We start from the raw sequence: 20564 nt of genomic DNA, 5'->3' as shown, positions 1-20564 counted from the left end.
TTGTTTGCTTTATGAATGTCTTGATTGTTCATTTCTTAAAATAGTATGAATATTATTATTATTGTTGTTCTTGTTGTCTACCTAGCTATAAAACCCCATGATAGGTTAACAGTATTGAATATTCAATGGACTATCTTTCAGTTGTTGATCATTGTTGAACGGTTTTGTAGTTTGTGCCTCTTTTGCAATTAGGGGTAGTTAGAAAGTTTTAATACCAGTTTGTCCCCGCTCCCAACTCAGTATTCCTTTGATTTTGGAGCCAACTGTAGGTTGTTTTTATGCAAAGCAGACCAAGTCCTGGGGCAAAACTGACATCACAGTGGCTTGTCATTAGAAAAAACAGGAGCAGGGTGTGGAAAGACTAATGTGGGAAGCTCCCACATTTCCCACCAATGAACTGTGAAGTGAACTCTGCTTGTCAGACAGTTTATTGGGACAAGACATGTGACACTGTTTCAACGCAGCTTTTTGCCAACACCCTTCAGGTAGGAGAAACTCAGGAATCTTGTCAGGTGGAGAGCTGCTGATAAGTTAGGACTTGCATGTTGTGTGGTTGCAGAATGCTCCACTGCTTTGTCTTTTTTTTTTTTTAAATCACTTGCCTTTTTACAAAGCAACACAAACAGTGCAAGGAAGGATCTAAGCGTGTTTTTCTTGTAGACTCGGAAATGTGAATGTAAACAGATGAAGGCTATCCAAATTGCTGTTGGTAGGTAGAAAAGTCTTCTTCCTTTAAATAGCACAGCACCAAGGTTCTTGTTCCATTTCATTAATATTTTTTGTTTTGGAAGAAAAGGGGTGATTAAAAGTGCAGTTCTAATGGTATGGGTTTGACTTAAAATGTGAAAAAGCCAGGATGAAATTAAAAGTTGAAGTTAAGTGTCAGAGGGGTAGCCGTGTTAGTCTGGATCTGTAAAAGTGGCAAAGGGTCCTGTGGCACCTTATAGATTAACGGACACATTGGAGCATAAGCTTTCGTGGGTGAATACCCACTTTGTTGGATGCATGCATACTCCATCTTTAACTCCCTTTTTCTTGTGCCTTTGTATTGTGTGTCATTTAAGGTCTTGCATTGTTTGGAGACCCTGCAGTGTCTAATGTATTAAATTAGCTCAGAACAGCAATTTCACTTTAACTATGAGTTTCCTTGCTTTCACTTCTGGCTAAGCATTTCTCACCCTTGGAGTTAACCTCAGTACATGTGTAACTCTAATTGACTTCAGCGGGGGTTGGGCACATGTATCAAAGAGCAGAATTCAGCCCTTAATGTAATTTTAACTTCAGCAGTCTTTTTGTATGAATTGCTACTTCAAATCAGAATTTACTAAGATGCAACTTCTAAATATGTGAGCAATTTATCTGGATAATGTTAAAGCGTCTGCAGTCTTTACTCAGAAAAAGGCCCAATTCATGTAAACAGCTACATATAGCAACCACTTTTGTTACAGCAAACATTATTTACAATGATAACGGTAAACTATAAACTCTCTTACTTCACATTAAACAGAATGAGGAAAGTCATCTTCATTAATATGGTACTTTTGGGGAAAAGTTGGTGTGTGCATTCCAGCGCCTAAAAACCAAAATATATCTTTAAAAACGCCTCCATTTTCATGTTGTTACAGATTATAAATTTTAATGGAAATTTAACTAATCACAAATCTCAGGAGGCAGGTTGGGTTAACAGTGTTTCGCAGAAATATTTCACCCTAAACTAAAGCACATAAAGCAAACACCAAAATAACTGAAAATGATTGTCATTTTGTTTCCATTTGGACACAGGACTTGTTAATTATGTGTGTGCACTTGTGTTCTTAGCACTGTAGAGACATGCGTTACATTTTAAGGTCAGTCTTCAATTTCTGAAGAATCTAATTTAAAGCTATTTATAGTGCTTTGTGATTGCCTGTAATAACTAATGGAAAAACTGGGTAACAGAGAAATAAACGTGTAACAGCTGCATCTACTTTAAATTGATTAAAAGTAGTAAAAAGAAGTGTAAATAGAAGAGTGAATTTGACAATGAAACAGAAGCAAGTGTAGTCTCTGTTTTATTGTGAAACGTTTGACAGAAGTAACTCTGACTCCTCAGAAGGCCTTGGATCCCAGTGTTTAAAGTTTACTTTGCTGTTTGTCTTGAGTGGGGTCAGTGTTGTAAGTGAATAATTTATAGGCAGCATGAATGAGCTCATTAGTCACCTTTTCAGAGTATAAATGAGTTTTGTGGTTGTCATTACATGGGCCTTCTGTTCAGCGGCACAGCAAAATGACAGTTTGGCAGTTGACTGGCTTGTAGCAGGACAGCCTGTCTCTTTTCAAGTCTGGATTTGCTTTTGTGTGCTATTGAAACCCCCATTCTATTACCCAGTGCTGGTCCAGTAACTTTCAGAATTAAGAAGTTTTTCCAGCAAAAGCTCTTTTGTTTTGTTTGTTTGCGTTTAAAAAAAATGCTGAAAGTGGTTTAACAAGCAAGGGTGGAGCAAATAAAGCATATACATTAAAATGCATATATACTCCCCCTCCCCATAATTGACTTTTCTATATCGTAATTTGTTTCAAAATGTTGTGTAGTGGTAGCAATTTTAGGCGCCAATCCTACAACCATTTATTCACATGCATAAGTGTTTGCAGAACTGGGGCCTTTCAACAAAGTAGTTGTTTATTAAGGCCATCACCATCCCTTCTGGATGAGGGAAACATGTAGGTAGGGAAACTTTCCTACCAAACATCTGTGGTGTGTCAGAATGAGGCCCTAAATCTACCAGATTATGCCATCTGTTAGGTGAGGCTGTCTGTTTCCAGAGACGCAGGGGCAGCGCCAACAGACTCAGCATGAAGTGGGGATCCAACCCCAACCATGAGGATCCCCAACCACAATGGAGGAGCAGAAATCCACCCACGTGGAAGCCAGAAACTACCCCTTTCTCTTTTCCTCTGCCTAGCTCCCATGCCATGAGGTCTCGATTCCTCCACCATGGTTCATGCTCTGTGAGAAGTTTCTGTAGAGATGTGGGAATTATTTCTAGTCAGTAAATTTAGTGTTTTTATTCCACAGAGTCTTTGTTCTTGTCTATTGAGAGCATGCTGTGCATGGCAGCTGCTTTCTGGTTCGGCTTCCTCAGCACCCTATAGCCCTGCAGAGGACCCAAGAAGAAGAGGGAAACCTACTGTAGATGCTACTGTTTCAGGTTCCCTTTGAACTCCCCCGGGGCCCACTTTTCCTTGGTCTCCTTCCACAGTGTGTTTGGTAGGACTCTTAAAATCTAATAAATGCTGTCCACACTTAAACACAACTGGATTTTTTTAAAATCAGTTTGTGACATGCTCATCCTACCAGATTACAAAAAGTATATCCACATAGCAGCTCTTTTCAGATACAACCATGCATCAGCTGAGTCTGTGTGTTCTACACCTATCACACAGCCTATGTTAGTATCAGTGCATTCTGGGAAAATCTGGCCAGCAATCCCATAGTGCCTTAGCAGGAAGCAGTGTCCAGAAAACATCCACACAGAGCAGCCATAGTAAAATGTGAGGCAGATATCTTGCTTAGGGAAAAAAAGACTGTCCATCTGTTTATGCAGGCAGGCATAGCTAGTGAGTCCCAACCCCACAGAGAATTAAGTACTAGTAACTGGTTATAGGGAGACAGTCATGTGCTAGCCTAAGCTACTGGTAAGAGCAAAGTGCTGTTAATACCACAATTACAACATGATCAACATTTATTTGGCGTGTGAACACAAACTTCATTTAGTGTCAGTCATGCTACTAACTGGTTGCAAACCCTGTCTCCAAGAATAGATACAATTTTAAGAAAAAGCTCACATTTTAAGAAGCAAAGCACACATCTCTGGGAATTAACAGATTGCTGATAGCTATATTATTCAAGGTGCGTTTCACTAAAAGTAAGTGTGGAGTTGCTGAAAGGTCAAGAATGTGTAAAAAGTGATTATCTTTAGAACTTTCTTTAAATCTGTGGAAGACACGCCTTCTGATTCCATGCAATATCTCCCATAAATTGTCATAGGCAAGATCCTACTATGCTAACTTAAATTGCATTTGTAGATGTACAAATAAAGGCCCAAAGCCCAAAGTTCTTATTCAGGCCTTACTGAAATTAAGAGCTTTTATTCAAGAAAAACAGAGTAAGGACTTCCAGATTTGACCCAGAACTAATTGTAATTTGTTTTTAGCAGGCCCATCCAACAGTAAAACTTTGTATCAATATTAATTGTGTTCATTACTGTTTTCCCAGGTAACTTTATTATTCAAAATTGAGTTTTTTTGCTTCGTATGGGACTTTGGTTGCTTCACTTCCTTCTCCCTGCACCCAAAAAAAAAAAAAAAAAAATCCAGTTGATTTCTGTCTTTGATAACTTTGGCAGGTTTGTCATACAATTGTGGTACGAGGAATTCTAAGTTAGAGATAATACAAGGGCAAATTATTGTTATATCAGTGTAACTGACAACAGAATCTGGTCCATCAAACCCCAGAAAACTTTGAAAATGAAAAACTCATTCTGTTTCTGTCTCCTGCAAAATCTGCATGTAAACTAGAAAGCCGGGTTACACTACAACCTTGTGCTGGTATAGCTATGTTGGTCAGGGGTGTAGTGACTTGTGATCTCTGATTGACAACTATGCCCACAAAAGCTCCTAGAGTAGCTGCAGTTGTACTTTTATTGTTATGGTTTGTTTGTTCATGGGGAGGGGGCTGGAATAAGCTATACTAGCAAAAGTGCAGTTTTGCTGTTATAAACTGCATCCATACTAGGAGTGCTTTGCTGGTATAATATTCTGATATGGCTATACTGGTAAAGCGCTCTTACTGTAGACCTGGTTTAATAATTGTATGTGGGGAAAAAAGCAGCATGTGATTTTTTACCCCCCACCCCCTTTAACTACTGCTAGTTTGACAGCTGTATATAATTTTAGTACTAAGTATAACCATTTCCTTAGAAGTTGCAGATATGTGTAAGTACAATGGCATCATAAACTGCTGTATACCATTTTACAAAGGAACTTTTACATGAAACACTGTACTGTGTTGTTTTGATTATTCAAAATTAATTATACTGTAGTTCATGGAACACCAGAGCTGCAGAAACATATAAGTTTGTTTCGTCTGATCACTGGCAAGATATATGCCTCTTATAAAGCTTTGCACTGATGCTCATCTCACAAATTCAGCTCTTTCTGTTGGGTTTCCACAAATGGTGTAATTGAGAACTTGAGGAATGTTTAAATGAAAGGACAAACCAGTTATGTAACTCTGATTATATGTATCATAGGGAACGGTCACTGTAGAGGTCTCCCATCAGTAAATAGGGATGGTGCTAGTTTCAGACTTGTGCAATATTTATCCATCATCACGAGAACCTCTATTATCCCCTCCTAATATGTGCGTGTGGGAGTGGACTTCATTATATAGATGTGGGGAAAGGGAGGTTAGCATGTGACTCTAAATAGTCATTTGATGGACAAAAAGAGGAAATGCCCAGCATAGTGGTGGTATGAAAGACGGCACAAATACAAGTGTGGGAAGAAAGAAACAAAAAAGGTCACTTGGGAGGAGCAGTTGCATCAGGAAGTGTAAAAGAGGAAATGAGGGCAAAAGTGCATTGTGTTAACAATAATTTTTTTTAATAGTGCCCAAATGTGTGTAAGGTGCCATCAATAGACATAAGACAGGATCCCTGCCCCAAGGACATTACAAGCTAATTTTAGACATGACACAACAAGAAGGGGAAACAAACCAGTGGGAAGGAAGAAAGAACAGGAAGAAAACGGTGAAGGCTAGTGCACAACAGTATGGATCACAATCTTCTTCTAATGAGACTTTAAAATAAAATAGATTGTAAAATCTTTGGGGCAGGAGCCATGTTCACTTCTGTGCTTGCAGAGTACCTAACACAATGGGGCCCCAATCAGAAGTGGGAGCTCTGGGTACAACTGCAGTACAAACCATAAATAATAATTCACAGGCATAATCAGCAAATTTCTTTTAGACCTCTTGGAAGAACTGGGTCTTCAGGAAAGCTTTGTATGAAGGGAGGTTAGCAGCCTGGGAGGATGGCTCTGGCAAGGTGCCCCATAAATAGGCATTGGCATGGAAAAAATAAATGGAGACAGTTGCAGGAGAAACAGATAAACTGATCGTGGTGCAAGGCTTGATGCCCTGAGTGGATTGATCAGGGCAATGTGATCAGAGACTAGGTTAAGATGTGGTTGGGTAGGGACTTGAAGGTGATGACAAAAAGTTTGAACCTGATGCATTGTGGGATTGGGGCAGGCGGTAGAAATATCCAGAGGGGTGGTGACACATCATAAGACTAATGGACAGGGAAAATGTTCTCACCAGTGGTGGTGATGATGATGATGGAGGGAAGATCAGAGTCTGTGCTCTTTGCCATGCTCAGCTTGCAGGAGGTATCAGAGATTCCAGACTGGATGGAGGGTAAGGGAATGGGGTAGAGAGAGATTCTTGGAAGTCCGCATTAAACAGAGAGACTGAAATAGTGACTGGTATTTCTCAAAATTGAACTGAAAGTTAATACATTCTTATACAGCTATCTATAGTGCAATAATAAATCACTGGAGATTCTTCTAACAAATGCCTGACACCACATATACTCTGATCTTACTATACACATAACACTTCTCATCTGAAAATGTCAAAAGCCCTTTACAAAAGTATTATTATTATTTATTTGTATTATGATAGCACCTAGGAATGAACAAAGATTCCATTGCACTAGGCACTGTACAAACAGAATAAAAGACATTCCCTGCCCCAGAAAGCTTACAATCTTATTATCCCCCACTTACACAAGAGGAAACTGTGCCACAGGTAAATTCAGTGACTTCCCTAAGACTGCACAACATAAGAACATAAGAATGGCCCGACTGGATCAGACCAAGGTCCATCTAGCCCAGTATCCTGTCTTCCGACAGTGGCCAGTGCCTGGTGCCCCAGAGGAAATTAACAGAACAGGGAATCATCAAGTGATCTATCCCCTGTTGCTCAATCCCAGCTTATTGCAAACAGACGCTAGGGACACCATTCCTGCCCATCCTGGCTAATAGCCATTGATGGACCTATCCTCCATGAATTTATCTACTTCTTTTTTGAACCCTGTTATGGTCTTGGCCTTAACAACATCCTCTGGCAAGGAGTTCCACAGGTTGACTGTGCGTTGTGTGAAGAAATACTTCCTTTTATTTGTTTTAAACCTGCTGCCTATTAATTTCATTTGGTGACCCCTATTTCTTGTGTTATGAGAAGTAGTAAACAACACTTCCTTCTCTACACCAGTCATGATTTTATAGACCTCAATCATACCTCCCCTTAGCAGTCTATTTTCCAAGATGAAAAGTCCCAGTCTCATTCATCTCTCCTCCTATACTCCTAATAATTTTTGTTGCCCTTTTCTGAACCTTTTCCAATTCCAATATGTCTTTTTTGAGATGGGGCAACCACATCTGCACAGAGTATTCAAGATGTGGGCATACCATGGATTTATATTGAGGCAACATGATATTTTCTATCCTATTATCTATCCCTTTCTTAATTATTCCCAGCATTCTGTTCGCTTTTTTGACTGCCGCTGTACATTGAGGCTATATCTACACTTCAGCTTATGTCAGCATAACTTAAGTCGTTCAGGGGAGTGCATAAACCAGCCCCATGAGGAACATAAGTTACACCGACAAGCGCTCGCAGAGGTGCTTCTGGGGATAGTGGGGGTGGCTGAGAGCCATTCAACCAAACTGTAAGTCTTTAAAACATGATTTGAGGACTTCAATAGCTCAGACATAGGTGAGAGGTTTATCGCAGGAGTGGGTGGGTGAGATTCTGTGGCCTGCATTGTGCAGGAGGTCAGACTAGATGATCATCATGGTCCCTTCTGACCTTAATATCTATATCTATGAATCTAAGTCGGGGTGTGGCAGCACACCCAGCACCTCTAGTTCCAGCACCTATGAACGCTCATCTGCACAGTACTATGTTGGTGGGGGAGCTTCTCCCATTCACATAGCTTCTACCACTCATGGTTTTATTATGCCTCTGGGAAAGCTTTCTCCTGTCAGCACAGTGCATCTTCACCAGATGCGCTATAGCGGCACTGCTGCAGCACTGTTCCTGTAGACATGGCCACAGTCACTGACAGCAAAGACTGGAATATACATGTTTCCTGTCTCCCAGTCCTGTGCTCTAGCCATTAGAGAATACTGCTTACCATACATGCATTTAAAACATTTTTGGGCTGATCCTCGGCTTGTTATCCTTATGGCTTACTGTGGCAGGACATGTTTTCCCACAAAAAAGCTGTAACATTCTGGAACTGATCCTACTCCCATTGAGTCAACTGGAAATTTTACCACTGACTTGAAACAGAATAGAATTGAACTCTGTATCAGGATACATACATGAGATTTTAGATGCAATAGTCTTTATATCCCACAACAGTGTGCCATGAGATTTTTGCCCTTGACACTTCTGAAACAATGCTCATTAGCTGAATTCCACTTAGTTTTGTAAGACACTTAACTTTTGAAACCAATGATGAGTGTCTCCTCTTTGATGTTGATAAAGAGTCAGCTGTCTTACTTAAAGAACTTCTCCAAGTACTTGGAGTAAATTTCTGGGGGTGGGGTTATGATTTGGTAATTTGTTTTCTGTTTAAAACAGAATGGCCATGAGATAAGAATTGTGTAAGGTAATGGTCCACAGTGTGCTTCAATGATAGAAAGAAGTGTGATTGCAGGGTATTGTTAGGAGGGGGTAATAAAGATATTTTGTGGCCTAATGGGTATTGTTTCCATTCTTACATTCAGTTGCTGGTACAGCTTTCAGAAAACATGCAAGAATGTAAAATATCTGTTCAGTAGACAGAGGGAAAAACCTATCAGCAAGGAAAGATCTTAGCAAGACATGACCAGAATTTATCTCAGTTCTCCAAATGGAAAAACAAGCACTTTTTTGCTGGTGTAACTGCATCTACACCAGGGCTTTTGCTAGTATAAAAATGTCATAAAAATCACACCTCTAACCAACATTATTGTATGGGCAAAAAATTATAGTGTAGACCTGGCCTATGTTGAAGGGAAAAATTGGTGTTGCTATAAACTAATTTGCAGATTTTGTTAATTCAGAATGGAAAACCCTTGATTTTGGATTACCCTTAAAACTATTAATTATGCTAATTTTAAAGGTGGTCAATTGTATCTGGATTTTCTTTTCGTAACTCACTTATGTGAATGCAGTATTAGAGCAGGAAATGTTACCTCGTGCATAGAGTACTATGACTGTGAGCTGGGAGACCTGGTGTCTATTCCCTACTCTGCCACTAGCCACTTGGGTGACCTTGGGGAAGTCATGTCCCTCTCTGCCTCAGTTTCCCTATCTGTACATGGGGATAAATCTACCAACCTCGTTTTATAGTCTTTTGAGATCTGCTGATGAAAAGCACTATATAAAAGCTAGTAGTTTATTATATTTATTAGAGGTTTTATTTGGGTTTTATTTCTAGCTTTGCCACTGACTGAAGTCAGTCACTGAAGTCAAGTCACTTCACCTCTCTATACCTCAGTTTCCCCATTTGTATAATTCTATTGACCCAGAGTTGGGCGATATTTTGAGCTGTACAGATGAGACATTTATAAAAGTCCTAGCTGTTGGGTTTTTATTTTCTTAATAGAGAAAATGCTCTTGAACTCACTCAGAATGCGGCTGCACATTTAGAACCCATCTAAACTAACAAAAAAAAAAATGGGTGGGTGGGGTTTTTTTGTTTTGTTTTTGAAATTAGCTTAATTCAACTAGTTTAACTCAATTGGTGTTAAGTGGGTTTCTCAACCGAGTTAACACCAGTGCTGTTGAGATAGCTCGACTGGGTGGGAATGAAGCACTTTTTTTCCTAGTCAAGGCCTTAAAACATGTTTCTCTAAGGAATAGATGGTTTTCCTTCTCTCTGATTGTGCTGGTTTCTGGTTTGTTTTCTGTTGCAATTTAAAGCATTTGAGGACAGACCCCAGGTGGAGCAAACTGTCAGAGTCATAGCTCTATTTTTAAACCTATAAAGCTTTAACTGTATTGGGCCCTGGATAATTTAGTACTTCTCTCTGTGTGTGGATACATACTTCAGCAGTTGGGATTTGCTAAACTAAATCACTTGAGCTAAGAGCTCCCTGGTATAAATTGCAAGGATGCCGGTAGGGATATTCTCCACTGTCCTACATCTGTATTATCATTTACCCCTGTACATAGTGGGTGTAAAAGCACTACCATGTCATTTGACGTCCATTTTGCATGGGGCTATGACTACACAAAATGCAAGGGTTGGTGTTTTCAGTTTTGGGTAGTTTGCTTCCCCTGCTTTGTTTTTTCTAACCCTCAATTTGTTGACCTTCAAACTTCTCTGCTCTCCCAGTCTCTTCTGGGCTGAGGGATGGGTACAGCCAGTTGGCACAGCTTTAATTTGGGTGCATTTGGTTCTGTCTTGCTTTTGAATATTGGAGCCGAATAATCTTGTTGGACTGAAGGGGTACATTCCTATAAATGGAAACATCACTACTACCAGGATACCCCTTGCTAGGGGGGAGACTAGTACCCACTGTTAGGGGAGCCTGTGAATAAAGAAGTATCTTTGATTGTGTCCCCTAACGGAGCAATGCTCGATTGGGTGGACTATAAAGGAGTGAATTCCAGAGCTATTTGCCCCTGCTGCTCTCGAGAACAGCTTTGAGGCCTGGGGCTGCTGTAACATCCCGATCAACCTTAACTTTTTTTTTAAAAAAGTCTGAGACTTTTTAAATTCGCACCTTCTTGTCAGGAAGGATTTTCATTGGGACGATTAGAGTCTCCCTCCTGATGTCTGCAGGTCTAACCCCGCTCTGCACCGCCGCAGTTTCAGAGCGCAGTGCAAACATTGGCTCTGCAACGTTTCTAATCACACACGCACAACAACTCGGATAAGGCCGAGTTGGGGACAGGCCCTGAGTTAGAAACTCTGAGGTGCCCATCCAGACTCGGAGCGAGGGAGGGGTGGCGGGGAGCCCTCGTGAGAGAGGAAACGTCTGTGTAACTCGCAGGAGGGGAGAGAGACTCTGGGGAAGTGGCGGAGAAGCAAGTGAAGGAGCCGCAGGAGGAGGGAAGGCAGCTGGTGAATTTCCTGTGAGCGATCGGAACGTGGCGCAGGGGGGAGCCGCATTTGCTGGGGCAGCGGCCGTGCTGGGGGTGTGGGCGGGCAGCGAGGGTGTTTTCATTTCCCCCCTCCTGCCTGCAATTGGGATCTTCGTGTGTGCAATGAGAGCGAACACCCTCCCCCACCCCTTTGGCCCTCCCCTCCCTTCCGTGGCTGCTCTAGTGTTGGCCCAGCCCACGTTTTCTCTTTCACCCCTCCCTCCCTGGTCATGTGTCGCCTTTTTTTGTTTGCTTGCAGTGGGAACAGTTTATCGCTCTTCTGCTAGCACCGACCCAAATCGCTGCCCATCAGGAGTAAAGGGAAGGGGGGGGGGGGAGGGAAAGCTGAAAGGGAGGTGGGAGGGAAGGTAAAACTGCAGGAGGGTCCCATGCTACTGTATTTCCTCTTGTGCCTTGGGACCCCTTTCCCCTTCTGCACATTGTTGGCTCAGTCTAAAGGAGGAGACGATGCCTTGTTCAATCAGATGAAAGTTTGCATAATAACCATGAAAGGACAGCGGTAAAAATCTAACCTCTCTCAAGCCAGGTAAGTTGTTGTTTGTTATATTTGAAGATTGCATAAGGCACTGCATTGGAAGCTCAGTGTGGCGAGAGAGAAATCGCAGATCCTTTTTCTGCAAATTTGATCAGCTCTTTTAATTAATTACGAACGTGCTGATCGGCTTTCGGAACTGCAGATCGTGTCTGGGGGTCTAGCTAAACCAGAGAAGGGAGTGAGTTGATCGAAGAGTTCTGTGTGTGCCCTAAATGTGTGTGCTTGTTTTAGTTGCTGCCGCTGTTGCTACCTTGATTTCCTAAGACACTTAATGAACAGAGTTGGCATTGTCTTAAACTAAAAAGCCATCGTAGGCAACAGAGTCTGACTCTCCAGCTCTTAAGTCAGGCTGTCTAGTTCCCAATTGACTCTTTTAGCAAAGACATAATTAAAAAAAAAATCCATTCGGTGTTTGGCGGTAGAAGGAGATGGTCAGAATAATAGATCAGAACGCTGGGATCATAACTCCTTAGGCTTCGGAGGTGTATTGATAAGTTGCTTTAATGGCATGATCCAGTAAGACCAATAAAAGGTTTATGACATCTGACCAGCATTGAAGGTATGTTTGCTGCAACTGCAAATGGCACAGGCTCTGTATAGGAATAAGAGCAGTTTTCCAGTTTCCTAGCAACACCATTGATTGACTCCAATCCCAGCCAGTCACGGCGTGCCTTTTCCCCCTTCAAATGTTTTTGACAAGTACAGGGCGAGTGTTGCAATGTGCCTGTTTCAAAGTGCAGCAGAACCCGTCTCTGGCTGCCTTTCATCCTCCTGCTTTATTTTTCCTTTGTCAACTCATTTTTTTCCTTTAAAGATACACATCTGTTCAGGCCTAAACTATGTCTCTGGTAGTTATTCTGGAGAACGTATTAATAGCGGGTGGGTAGTAACCTTCCCCTCCCCCTTTCTTTTTCCTCTCAACCATTTCTGTTCCTCTGTGACGGGAAACGAAAGAGAGCGTAACTCATACCAAACAGAAAAGTTGGTAAAGGAGTTCACCAGTGAATAACTATTTACATATCTGGTGGAGCGACCTCATTGGCAGCAGATTAAAAAATGTTTGCTTAACTGCAGACTCTCATGTGATCAGGCATTTCTTTGTCTAAATATGGAGAGAGAAAAAATGCAATTTGGCATACAGTTAGAGTCAAATACTGGAAAGCTCACTTGTGGTTTATGAAAAAAATTGTTGCAAACCAAAGTTTGGGGGACAGCAAGCCAATATACTATAGCATGTATAAGGTGGCATTGTTTTTTCTTTAATGTGCTTAAGGGCCTAAATTGCAAGGTGCTGAGCATCTTCAACTCCTCCTGAACTCCAGTTGGACTTGAGAGTTCTGAGAACCCTGCAAGGGCAGTGACCTTACTTAGTTGCAAAGGTGAAAGAATCAGACTGACTTGAAACTTATTGTCTCTTTCCCTTCCTCATATGAATTCACTTACGGAAAAGTGTTCTGTAGTTTGATAACTTCTGTAATTTTTTGGGGGGGAAAGGGGGCTTCCTATGGACTTTAATCAGACTGTTTCCCTGCTAATGCCTAGTTCTATTAATAACAAACTGTAGGAAAGTTACCACTTATCTAGGACTTTTTTCATAAATGTGAAACAAAATAATTGTTACCCTAAAGAAAGACTTTTTGGTGGCTCCTGCAATCTTTTTTGTTTGTTTGTTTGTTTTTAATCAATAACTGAATATAGCAACTAATGTGTAAGTCCTTAGTCTTTAAGCAGAAGTCACCATTGAAATCAATAAGGAGTTTTGTCTAAAAATGGATGGCATGATATGGCCCTTTGGGAGGATACTGGCAAATAAGCAAATTAGACAGAAAGAGAGCAGCATGTTGTCATAGCAACAGTGCAATTAAATTACTTTACTGTCAGCCATGATATAATTTTCCTGTTTAGGAGATCATGGGGCATAACTTCCATTTGGAGCCAAAGTTGAGTTGCAGCATAGGTGAGCAGTGCGTAGTGCCCTGATTTTGGAGTAAACTGTAAAACTCGTATTTATATTCCATTCAGATTTATATTACATTCAGATTCTCTTTAGAAATCTAGAAAGTAGTGTCTATGTAGGCTCAGCCTCTCTGTCCACAGGGTCTATGTCCGTATTTTTTCCTCCTCCAGCTAGCTTCTATCTCAGACCTAATTACTTTTGTTCTGCTTTTTGTAGTGGTTTTACTGTATATTAACTTATTTCTATATGTGGTAGTGCCATACAGTGTTTTTTTTTTTTTTTTAAATTTATCTTTGCATGAGCATGTTCTCTTTATCACTGCTGTGAAAAGAATTGCAGTAGGGGCACTCTTTCCCCTCTTTTATATCCCATGAATTCCGTCCTTCATTCATCCCCTTCCCCAGAACGTTGGCCTTGGCTTCCCCCACCTTATCCCCTTCAGCCTTTTTCTGTAGGTAAGGTGCTTCAGCCCCTGTGTAATTCTGGCTGCCAATTGCTATAATTTCTCCTTCACTACTACAGCAAGTCTGTGATTCTGTGGCCAGGATGCCACATGTGTCCTTGCTAGACAGAAGAATTATAGTGCTTAATATAGTCTACAATATATTCTACACTTTTGTTTCCATGCAGGCATCTTTTTCCTCTTGTTAAGGACTTGTGCTGAAAGCTCCATAAGTTAGTGGTGGATGTAAAATTCTATCTTTTTTTAAAAAATCTGCTTAATGTTTTGTTGTTTATGAAAACTGAAGGCACACTACTCCCCTTGCCATGCCCCCCACCTCTCTTTTTTGTTTTGTTTTACTCCCATCTGTTTCTGTTGAATCACTCACATTATTTATCTGGAAGAGCTTCTGATCTCTCCAAGTCCTTCTGAATATTATTGATCTCTCACTCCCTCATAGCCCCCTAATGCAGTATTCTCCACAAATGTTGTCACCATACTTCTTCTGCGTCACTTCTATAATACTTAACATTTCCCATGGATTCTCATTTATGCCACATTTCAATTAAGTTTCAATGTATGTTCCAACCCCCTTTCTTTACATGTACTTTGAAGTGTCCTGTTTTTCTAGCACATGCCTCTGTATTTCTTGGCCCAGTCCCAAATTGCGGGATCCCCTTCATGTCTGTTTAAAAAGTACTGCTCCTAGTTTTGAGCTCGATCATAATTGTGCTATCGTTAAATTTGACGTTTGCTTGCTTGTGCCCTCAGCCAGAGGAGACAGAGTGACTTTAATCACAATGCTGTTGTGTTGTCTTCAAACAGCTGAACTTAATCTGAAGCAACTGGCCTTATTTACCCTGTGTTTTTTTTTTTAAAGTTTATATACTTATTAAAAGCAGTATGAGTGGAGTATTCTATGATTTGATACATGTATTCATCAGTAAAGGGATGTGTGTTTTGGATTTCCTGTATGGAGTTTTGAGTACACGCAGAATTGAGGTATATCAGGATTATCATATTATCCTATGGATTGAAATTTCATTCCTTTTCCTGACTGTAAATTATTTTATGTAACAGTCTTGGATGTGTGTTTATGTGATCCTGTCATTTTAAATGTAGAACATAAATGCCCAAATTATTGACTGGGGAAAAGCTGTCAAAATGTTGTTATACTATAGCTGTCTCACCAGCTAACTTTCTTTCTTTTTTCCCCCCTCCCTGCTTTGGATTTACTCTACTAGGAGCTTCTGTCTAAATGGGTCCAGTCATGCCTCCCAGTAAGAAGCCAGAGGGCTCAGGAATTAGTGTTTCCAGCGGCCTGAGTCAGTGTTACCAAGATAGCGATTTATCAAAGGCACTTCATGAGGATGAGGACCTAGATTTCTCTTTGCCTGCCATCAGATTAGATAAAGGGGCCGTGGAGGATGAAGAACTAACTAACTTGAACTGGCTACATGAGAGCAAGAATTTGCTGAAAAGCTTTGGAGACTCAGTTTTAAGAAGTGTTAGCCCAGTTCAGGACATTGACGATGACACGCCTCCTTCTCCTGCTCAGTCGGACATGCCCTATGATGCCAAGCAGAACCCCAATTGCAAACCTCCTTATTCCTTTAGCTGCCTCATATTTATGGCCATTGAGGACTCGCCAACCAAACGTCTGCCTGTAAAGGATATATACAACTGGATCCTAGAACACTTTCCCTATTTTGCTAATGCTCCCACTGGATGGAAAAATTCTGTGAGACATAATCTGTCGTTGAATAAGTGTTTTAAGAAAGTGGACAAAGACAGAAGTCAGGTAAGATTCCAGCTATTCAGACATACCTGTTCGTAATGAAATTCATCTGCTCATCTTGAAATGTATTCACTATAGTCAAATGCAGTTTACGTTACTATCTCTGGTAATTTCAGTTCATTACATTCACAAAGCCAGCATTGCTCTCGGATGGTTCGTTCTGACTTTATTAAATTCATTGTCTAGACATCTGTAAAGAAGGACTCTTGGTTTTTTTTTAAAATTTTTCCAGCTGGTGTCTTCGTGCATAGTGGTTAAATATTGTTTTTCGTTATCATGCTGTGCTAATGGTTTCCAGCTATACAAGATCCATGTACTCATACTATAAATAGTTTGCAGTACTGTTCTTGGTTCATACAAGTATGTAGTGAGAGGGGATGCCATGTGTAAGATTCCATCCCCTTTCCCTTATCTGAATTGCAATTTGAAGAGACTTTGTCACTTGTGAAAATTCAGAAGAAGTTCAGAGTTCTGGTTGTGAGCCATCTTCCTGTGCACTTAATCTGCCTGGTCTCAGATGCACTTAAGAGAATCTCCTCTGAGAGGACATAAGTGTGGCAGCGGCCAAGGAGAAAGTTTGTGACATAGGTATTTGGGTCCTACCCTGTAACCACTGTGACCACCGGAAGTTAAATTATGCTCTTTTATGCCCATGCAGCCTCCTTGACCTTAGAGAGGTGGCATGGGTATGAGAAACAGATTTTTAACACCCAGATCTTCACTATTGCTGTGTTTCTTGGTTTCATTGTTTGAATTTTTTCAGTTACATCTGAAGAAACAGGCTGTGATTGAGAGGAAGGGAAAATGAACAGTGTGTTGGGAACATTACTATTTCCTGCATCTCTTTTTTTTTTTTTTTTATTGCATAAATCTGTCCATTAAGGGGAACAGTTGTCCAATTCCAAATGGCTACAGCTTCTTAAAGCAATAGGACTCATGAACCATCAGCAAGGAACTGCCATGGGCAGGGGTGGCCAACCTGTGGCTCCTGAGCCACATGCGGCTCTTCAGAGGTTAATATGCAGCTCCTTACCTAGGCACTGATTCTGGAGCTGGAGCTATAGATGCTAACTTTCCAGTGTGCTGGGGGGTGCTCACTGCTCAAAGCCCTGCTCTGCCCCAAGCTCTGCGCTCACTCCTCCCCTTCCCCCGAGCCTGCCATGCCCTCGCTCCCCTTCCTCCCTCCATAGCCTCCTGCGCATGTGAAACAGCTGATTGCGGGGAGGGGGGCGTTGGTGCTGATTGGTGGGGGCTGGGGAGCGGATGCGGAGCTGCTGACGTATTACTGTGGCTCTTTGGCAATGTACACTGTTGAATTCTAGCTCCTTCTCAGGCTCAGGTTGGCCACCCCTGGCCACGGGAATTGGCAGGCTGCTATTTCTCCAATTTGTTCTCTAATTCTAACAGGTTGGTGAAATAAATGGCAGGTGAAATGAGACAGATTTATAGAAAATATCTTTATAGTGGGCACACTGTTCGGTTTGAAAAATACTGATTTATTCAGCTTTGTATTTTTCATTTGGTTTAGCAGTTGCTCTGATTGCAACATATTTTGGCTGCTCCAAAACTAGATTAGGTGAGATCTGACCCTGAATTCTGTGAAATTGAAGCTGATGTAACTCTTAAGTGGAATAAATAATGTTCCAGAGAACTCATAGATAGGCACTAACAACTCTTTGGTTAGATTTCCAAACTATATTTGTGTGGGTTTTTTTTTTTTTAAACTATTTTATTACTTTTTAAACTGTGGTTTCCTAGAATTCACCCTTTCAGCTAGTTTGGTCTCTGATGGGTTAATGCCACATTTGATAAATTAGTTGTTGCTGTACGTGAGCATGCATGATATTAAAACTGGCCCTTAATTCATGAATTGGAGCTCATTTCACTTGATAAACTAAAGTCCTAACTTCCTATTTGGAAGTGAAAAGGCAGGGAAAATGCCATACTATTCCATATCGTGGCCTGTAAATCACACTCCTGACCACAACAAGCTAACAAAACAGGCTTAATAAAACAAAAAAATCTTGGAACAAGCCAGATGTGTGTTTAGCATTCCCATTTGCTCTTTGTTACACCCCTTTTCAAAGTTGCCTGTCTAGATTACAGGTTCCCTGCTATGTGTGTATGTCAAGCGTCCAACAGTCTTTTAAGATCATAAGTAATACCACAAAGTAATCCTCTATAGGAAAATAGAGAAACTTGGGTTCCTCTTGCACTAAGCATGACTCTGGAAAACTGATCACCTACAATTGGTGCTCATGATCACAGTGGTGGTACCATGTCAGTTGTTAAGGCGATGTTTTAGAAATCCCAACTAAAATAAATAAGGAGACTAGGTTCTGATCTTTTCTTGAGAAAATGAGCTGTCAAAAATGTACAAATATCTGTCTATCCACTTCCCAGTTCCTCATAACACCCACTTCTCCTGATGGGAACCAGCAGTAACGTCGTGAGATCTCTGTTGTCGATTTAAAATGTACATTGAGTTAGGTCACTTAAATACCCTCCTGAGTTTCTCGCGTCTTCCCAGGGCAAGAGTGCTGGCATTTTGAGGCCTGCACGCATGGCACTCAGTAGCTGCAACTGCTGATTCAGTTGCTTTGGCATCTAACTGTAGACTTGGGGGAAGCAGTAGGCTTTACCTGTTGTGCGTATTTTACAACAGGTAACTGGATAATTTGTAAAACATCTGTTCAAAAGGCATAGTGCAAACCAGGGATCGGCAACTTTTAGCCCCCTGGCGGGCTGGGCCGGTTCGTCCTCAGGTTCGGCCGATCGCAGCTCCCACTGGCCGCGGTTCACCGCTCCAGGCCAATGGGGACTGCGGGAAGCAGCGGCCAGCACATCCCCCGGCCCGCACCGCTTTCTGCAGCCCCCATTGGTCTGGAACGGTGAACCTGCAGATGTGGCAGGTAAATAAACCGGCCCGGCCTACCGGGGGCTTACCCTGGTGGGCTGCTTACCAAAGGTTGCCGATCCCTGGTTTAAATACAGACTGAATCTTTGTTTTAAGATCACAAAACTCCCATTAATAGTATTGTTGTTCAAGATGATGCTTTGTTTGCAGTGAAAAACTGTGGGCAAATAGCTGGGTTTGTGTGTGTATTTTACTTATTGCTCTTGTGTAGAAATGTAGTTTAGCAAATGGTGCTCCCTGAAATGTTAACAAAGGCAGGTCCCAAAACATGCCCAGCGTATTCAGGCTTTTTTTGTTTTTGTTTTTGTTTTGTTTTGTTTTATCAGTTTTTGGAATTGCAGGCATTTGCTAGTTGATGTGTGTTGACACATTGTGGGAAGCTAGGTGATGTCTCTTTCATGGCCATGCTTTCCAGTGCTTAAATATATATGCTATATCAGTATTTTTTTTCTGGAAAAATACTGGTGAACAGTTAATTCTCCCTTGAATCCTTTCAGAATATTAGTTTGCTAACTCTTAGCCAGCCCAGTTTATATTCATGTGGCAGTCATTTGTGGTATTGCAGGCAAGGGCAAACAAAGTAAAAAGGGGCATTTTCCTCTTTTTGTGCTGCATGCTCAGGGCTGACTGAAAACAGAGTGTTCTGTATTTGTGGTGACTGTAAAGGCTATAACCATTGTCTTGTGTTTAAGTTAAGGTTAGGTTTTTTAGCTTTGCATGTTATTTAATATAGTGCCATTGGAGTAAATGTTCTGCAGGCAAGTAGAAAAGACAAGATCTGTGCTGAGGCAGATATGATCTAGATCCACAGCAAAAGAGATGTGGGTAGAGTGTACAGAAGTGGAGCATGGAAGGCAAGACAACAGTAAACAATAAGAATGGAACACACGTACATGTGTGTGATTGTTTTATTTTACTGTCTTCCTTCCCCCTACACCTCCATCACTTGCCATGTCAAGATTACTAGGTCAGACCTTTATAACTTGCACATCCTCAGCAATGTTCCCTCTAATTTTTTACTTCATGTGTGGAATGAATTTTGTTATGTGCACCAATATGGAGGAGATGTGTGGAGCTGAGGGGTTCAGAGTCTGGGAGGGGGCTCAGGGCTGGGGCAGAGGGTTCAGGGGGTGAGGACTCTGGCTGGGAGTATGGGCTCTGAGGTGGGGCAGGAATGAAGACTTTGGAATTCAGGCTGCCCTGGGGCTGTGGCGGGGAGAGAAGACCCTTCCCCTCCACCCCCCCAGCCCTCTCTCACCACAGCAGCCCGGGCCTGGGAGAGAGGCACCTCTCCCCGGCTGTGGCAGAAGCCCAGGTCTGGGGCTGGGGGAGAGGCATCTCTCTCCCCTGCATGCCTGTGCAGCCCTTGATAGCCTGCTGCGTGGCTACGCAGCTTAGAGGGAACTTAGATCCTCAGGCTGCTAGATTTGTGCTGGGAGCTTCCTCTCTTTCCATTATAGAGCTCTGTGTTATCTAGACTGAGATGTGACATGAGTAGAACTGGTTAAAAATATGTTTCTGGCGAATTTCACTAACTTTTTTCTGTTGCTTTGCATGTATGTAGTGGACGATAGGGAGACTTTGCAGCAGCTAACTTACCATGTTTAAGGCACAGGATGCTTCTGTGTTCCCTTTATTGTGGAAGTTTGACTATTTTTTTTTATATGGTACATTGTGGACTGCAATACCTAGGCACAGTGAAAGGAATT

The 20564-nt window shown here is 41.6% G+C and overlaps 1 protein-coding gene across 6 annotated transcripts in view; it reads left to right on the top strand.

The window, feature by feature from the left end:
* The window catches only part of FOXN3 (forkhead box N3), a 308330-nt gene that overhangs the window by 115470 nt on the left and 172296 nt on the right, over window positions 1-20564 (top strand). For 3 of the 6 annotated variants that reach the window (XM_048854130.2, XM_048854129.2, XM_048854128.2), the window contains exons 1-2: window positions 11537-11732; window positions 15385-15941. In XM_048854130.2, coding sequence (XP_048710087.1) covers window positions 15399-15941 — 543 coding nt within the window. In that variant the 5' untranslated portion in view covers window positions 11537-11732; window positions 15385-15398. Of the gene's footprint in view, window positions 1-11536; window positions 11733-15384; window positions 15942-20564 lie in introns of those variants that run through there. The other 3 variants (XM_075129825.1, XM_075129826.1, XM_075129827.1) reach the window with 1 other exon arrangement.

Source organism: Caretta caretta, chromosome 6 (genome assembly GCF_965140235.1).
Source record: "Caretta caretta isolate rCarCar2 chromosome 6, rCarCar1.hap1, whole genome shotgun sequence".
Lineage (NCBI taxonomy): Eukaryota > Metazoa > Chordata > Testudines > Cheloniidae > Caretta > Caretta caretta.
This window is presented reverse-complemented; position numbering and strand designations above follow the sequence as displayed.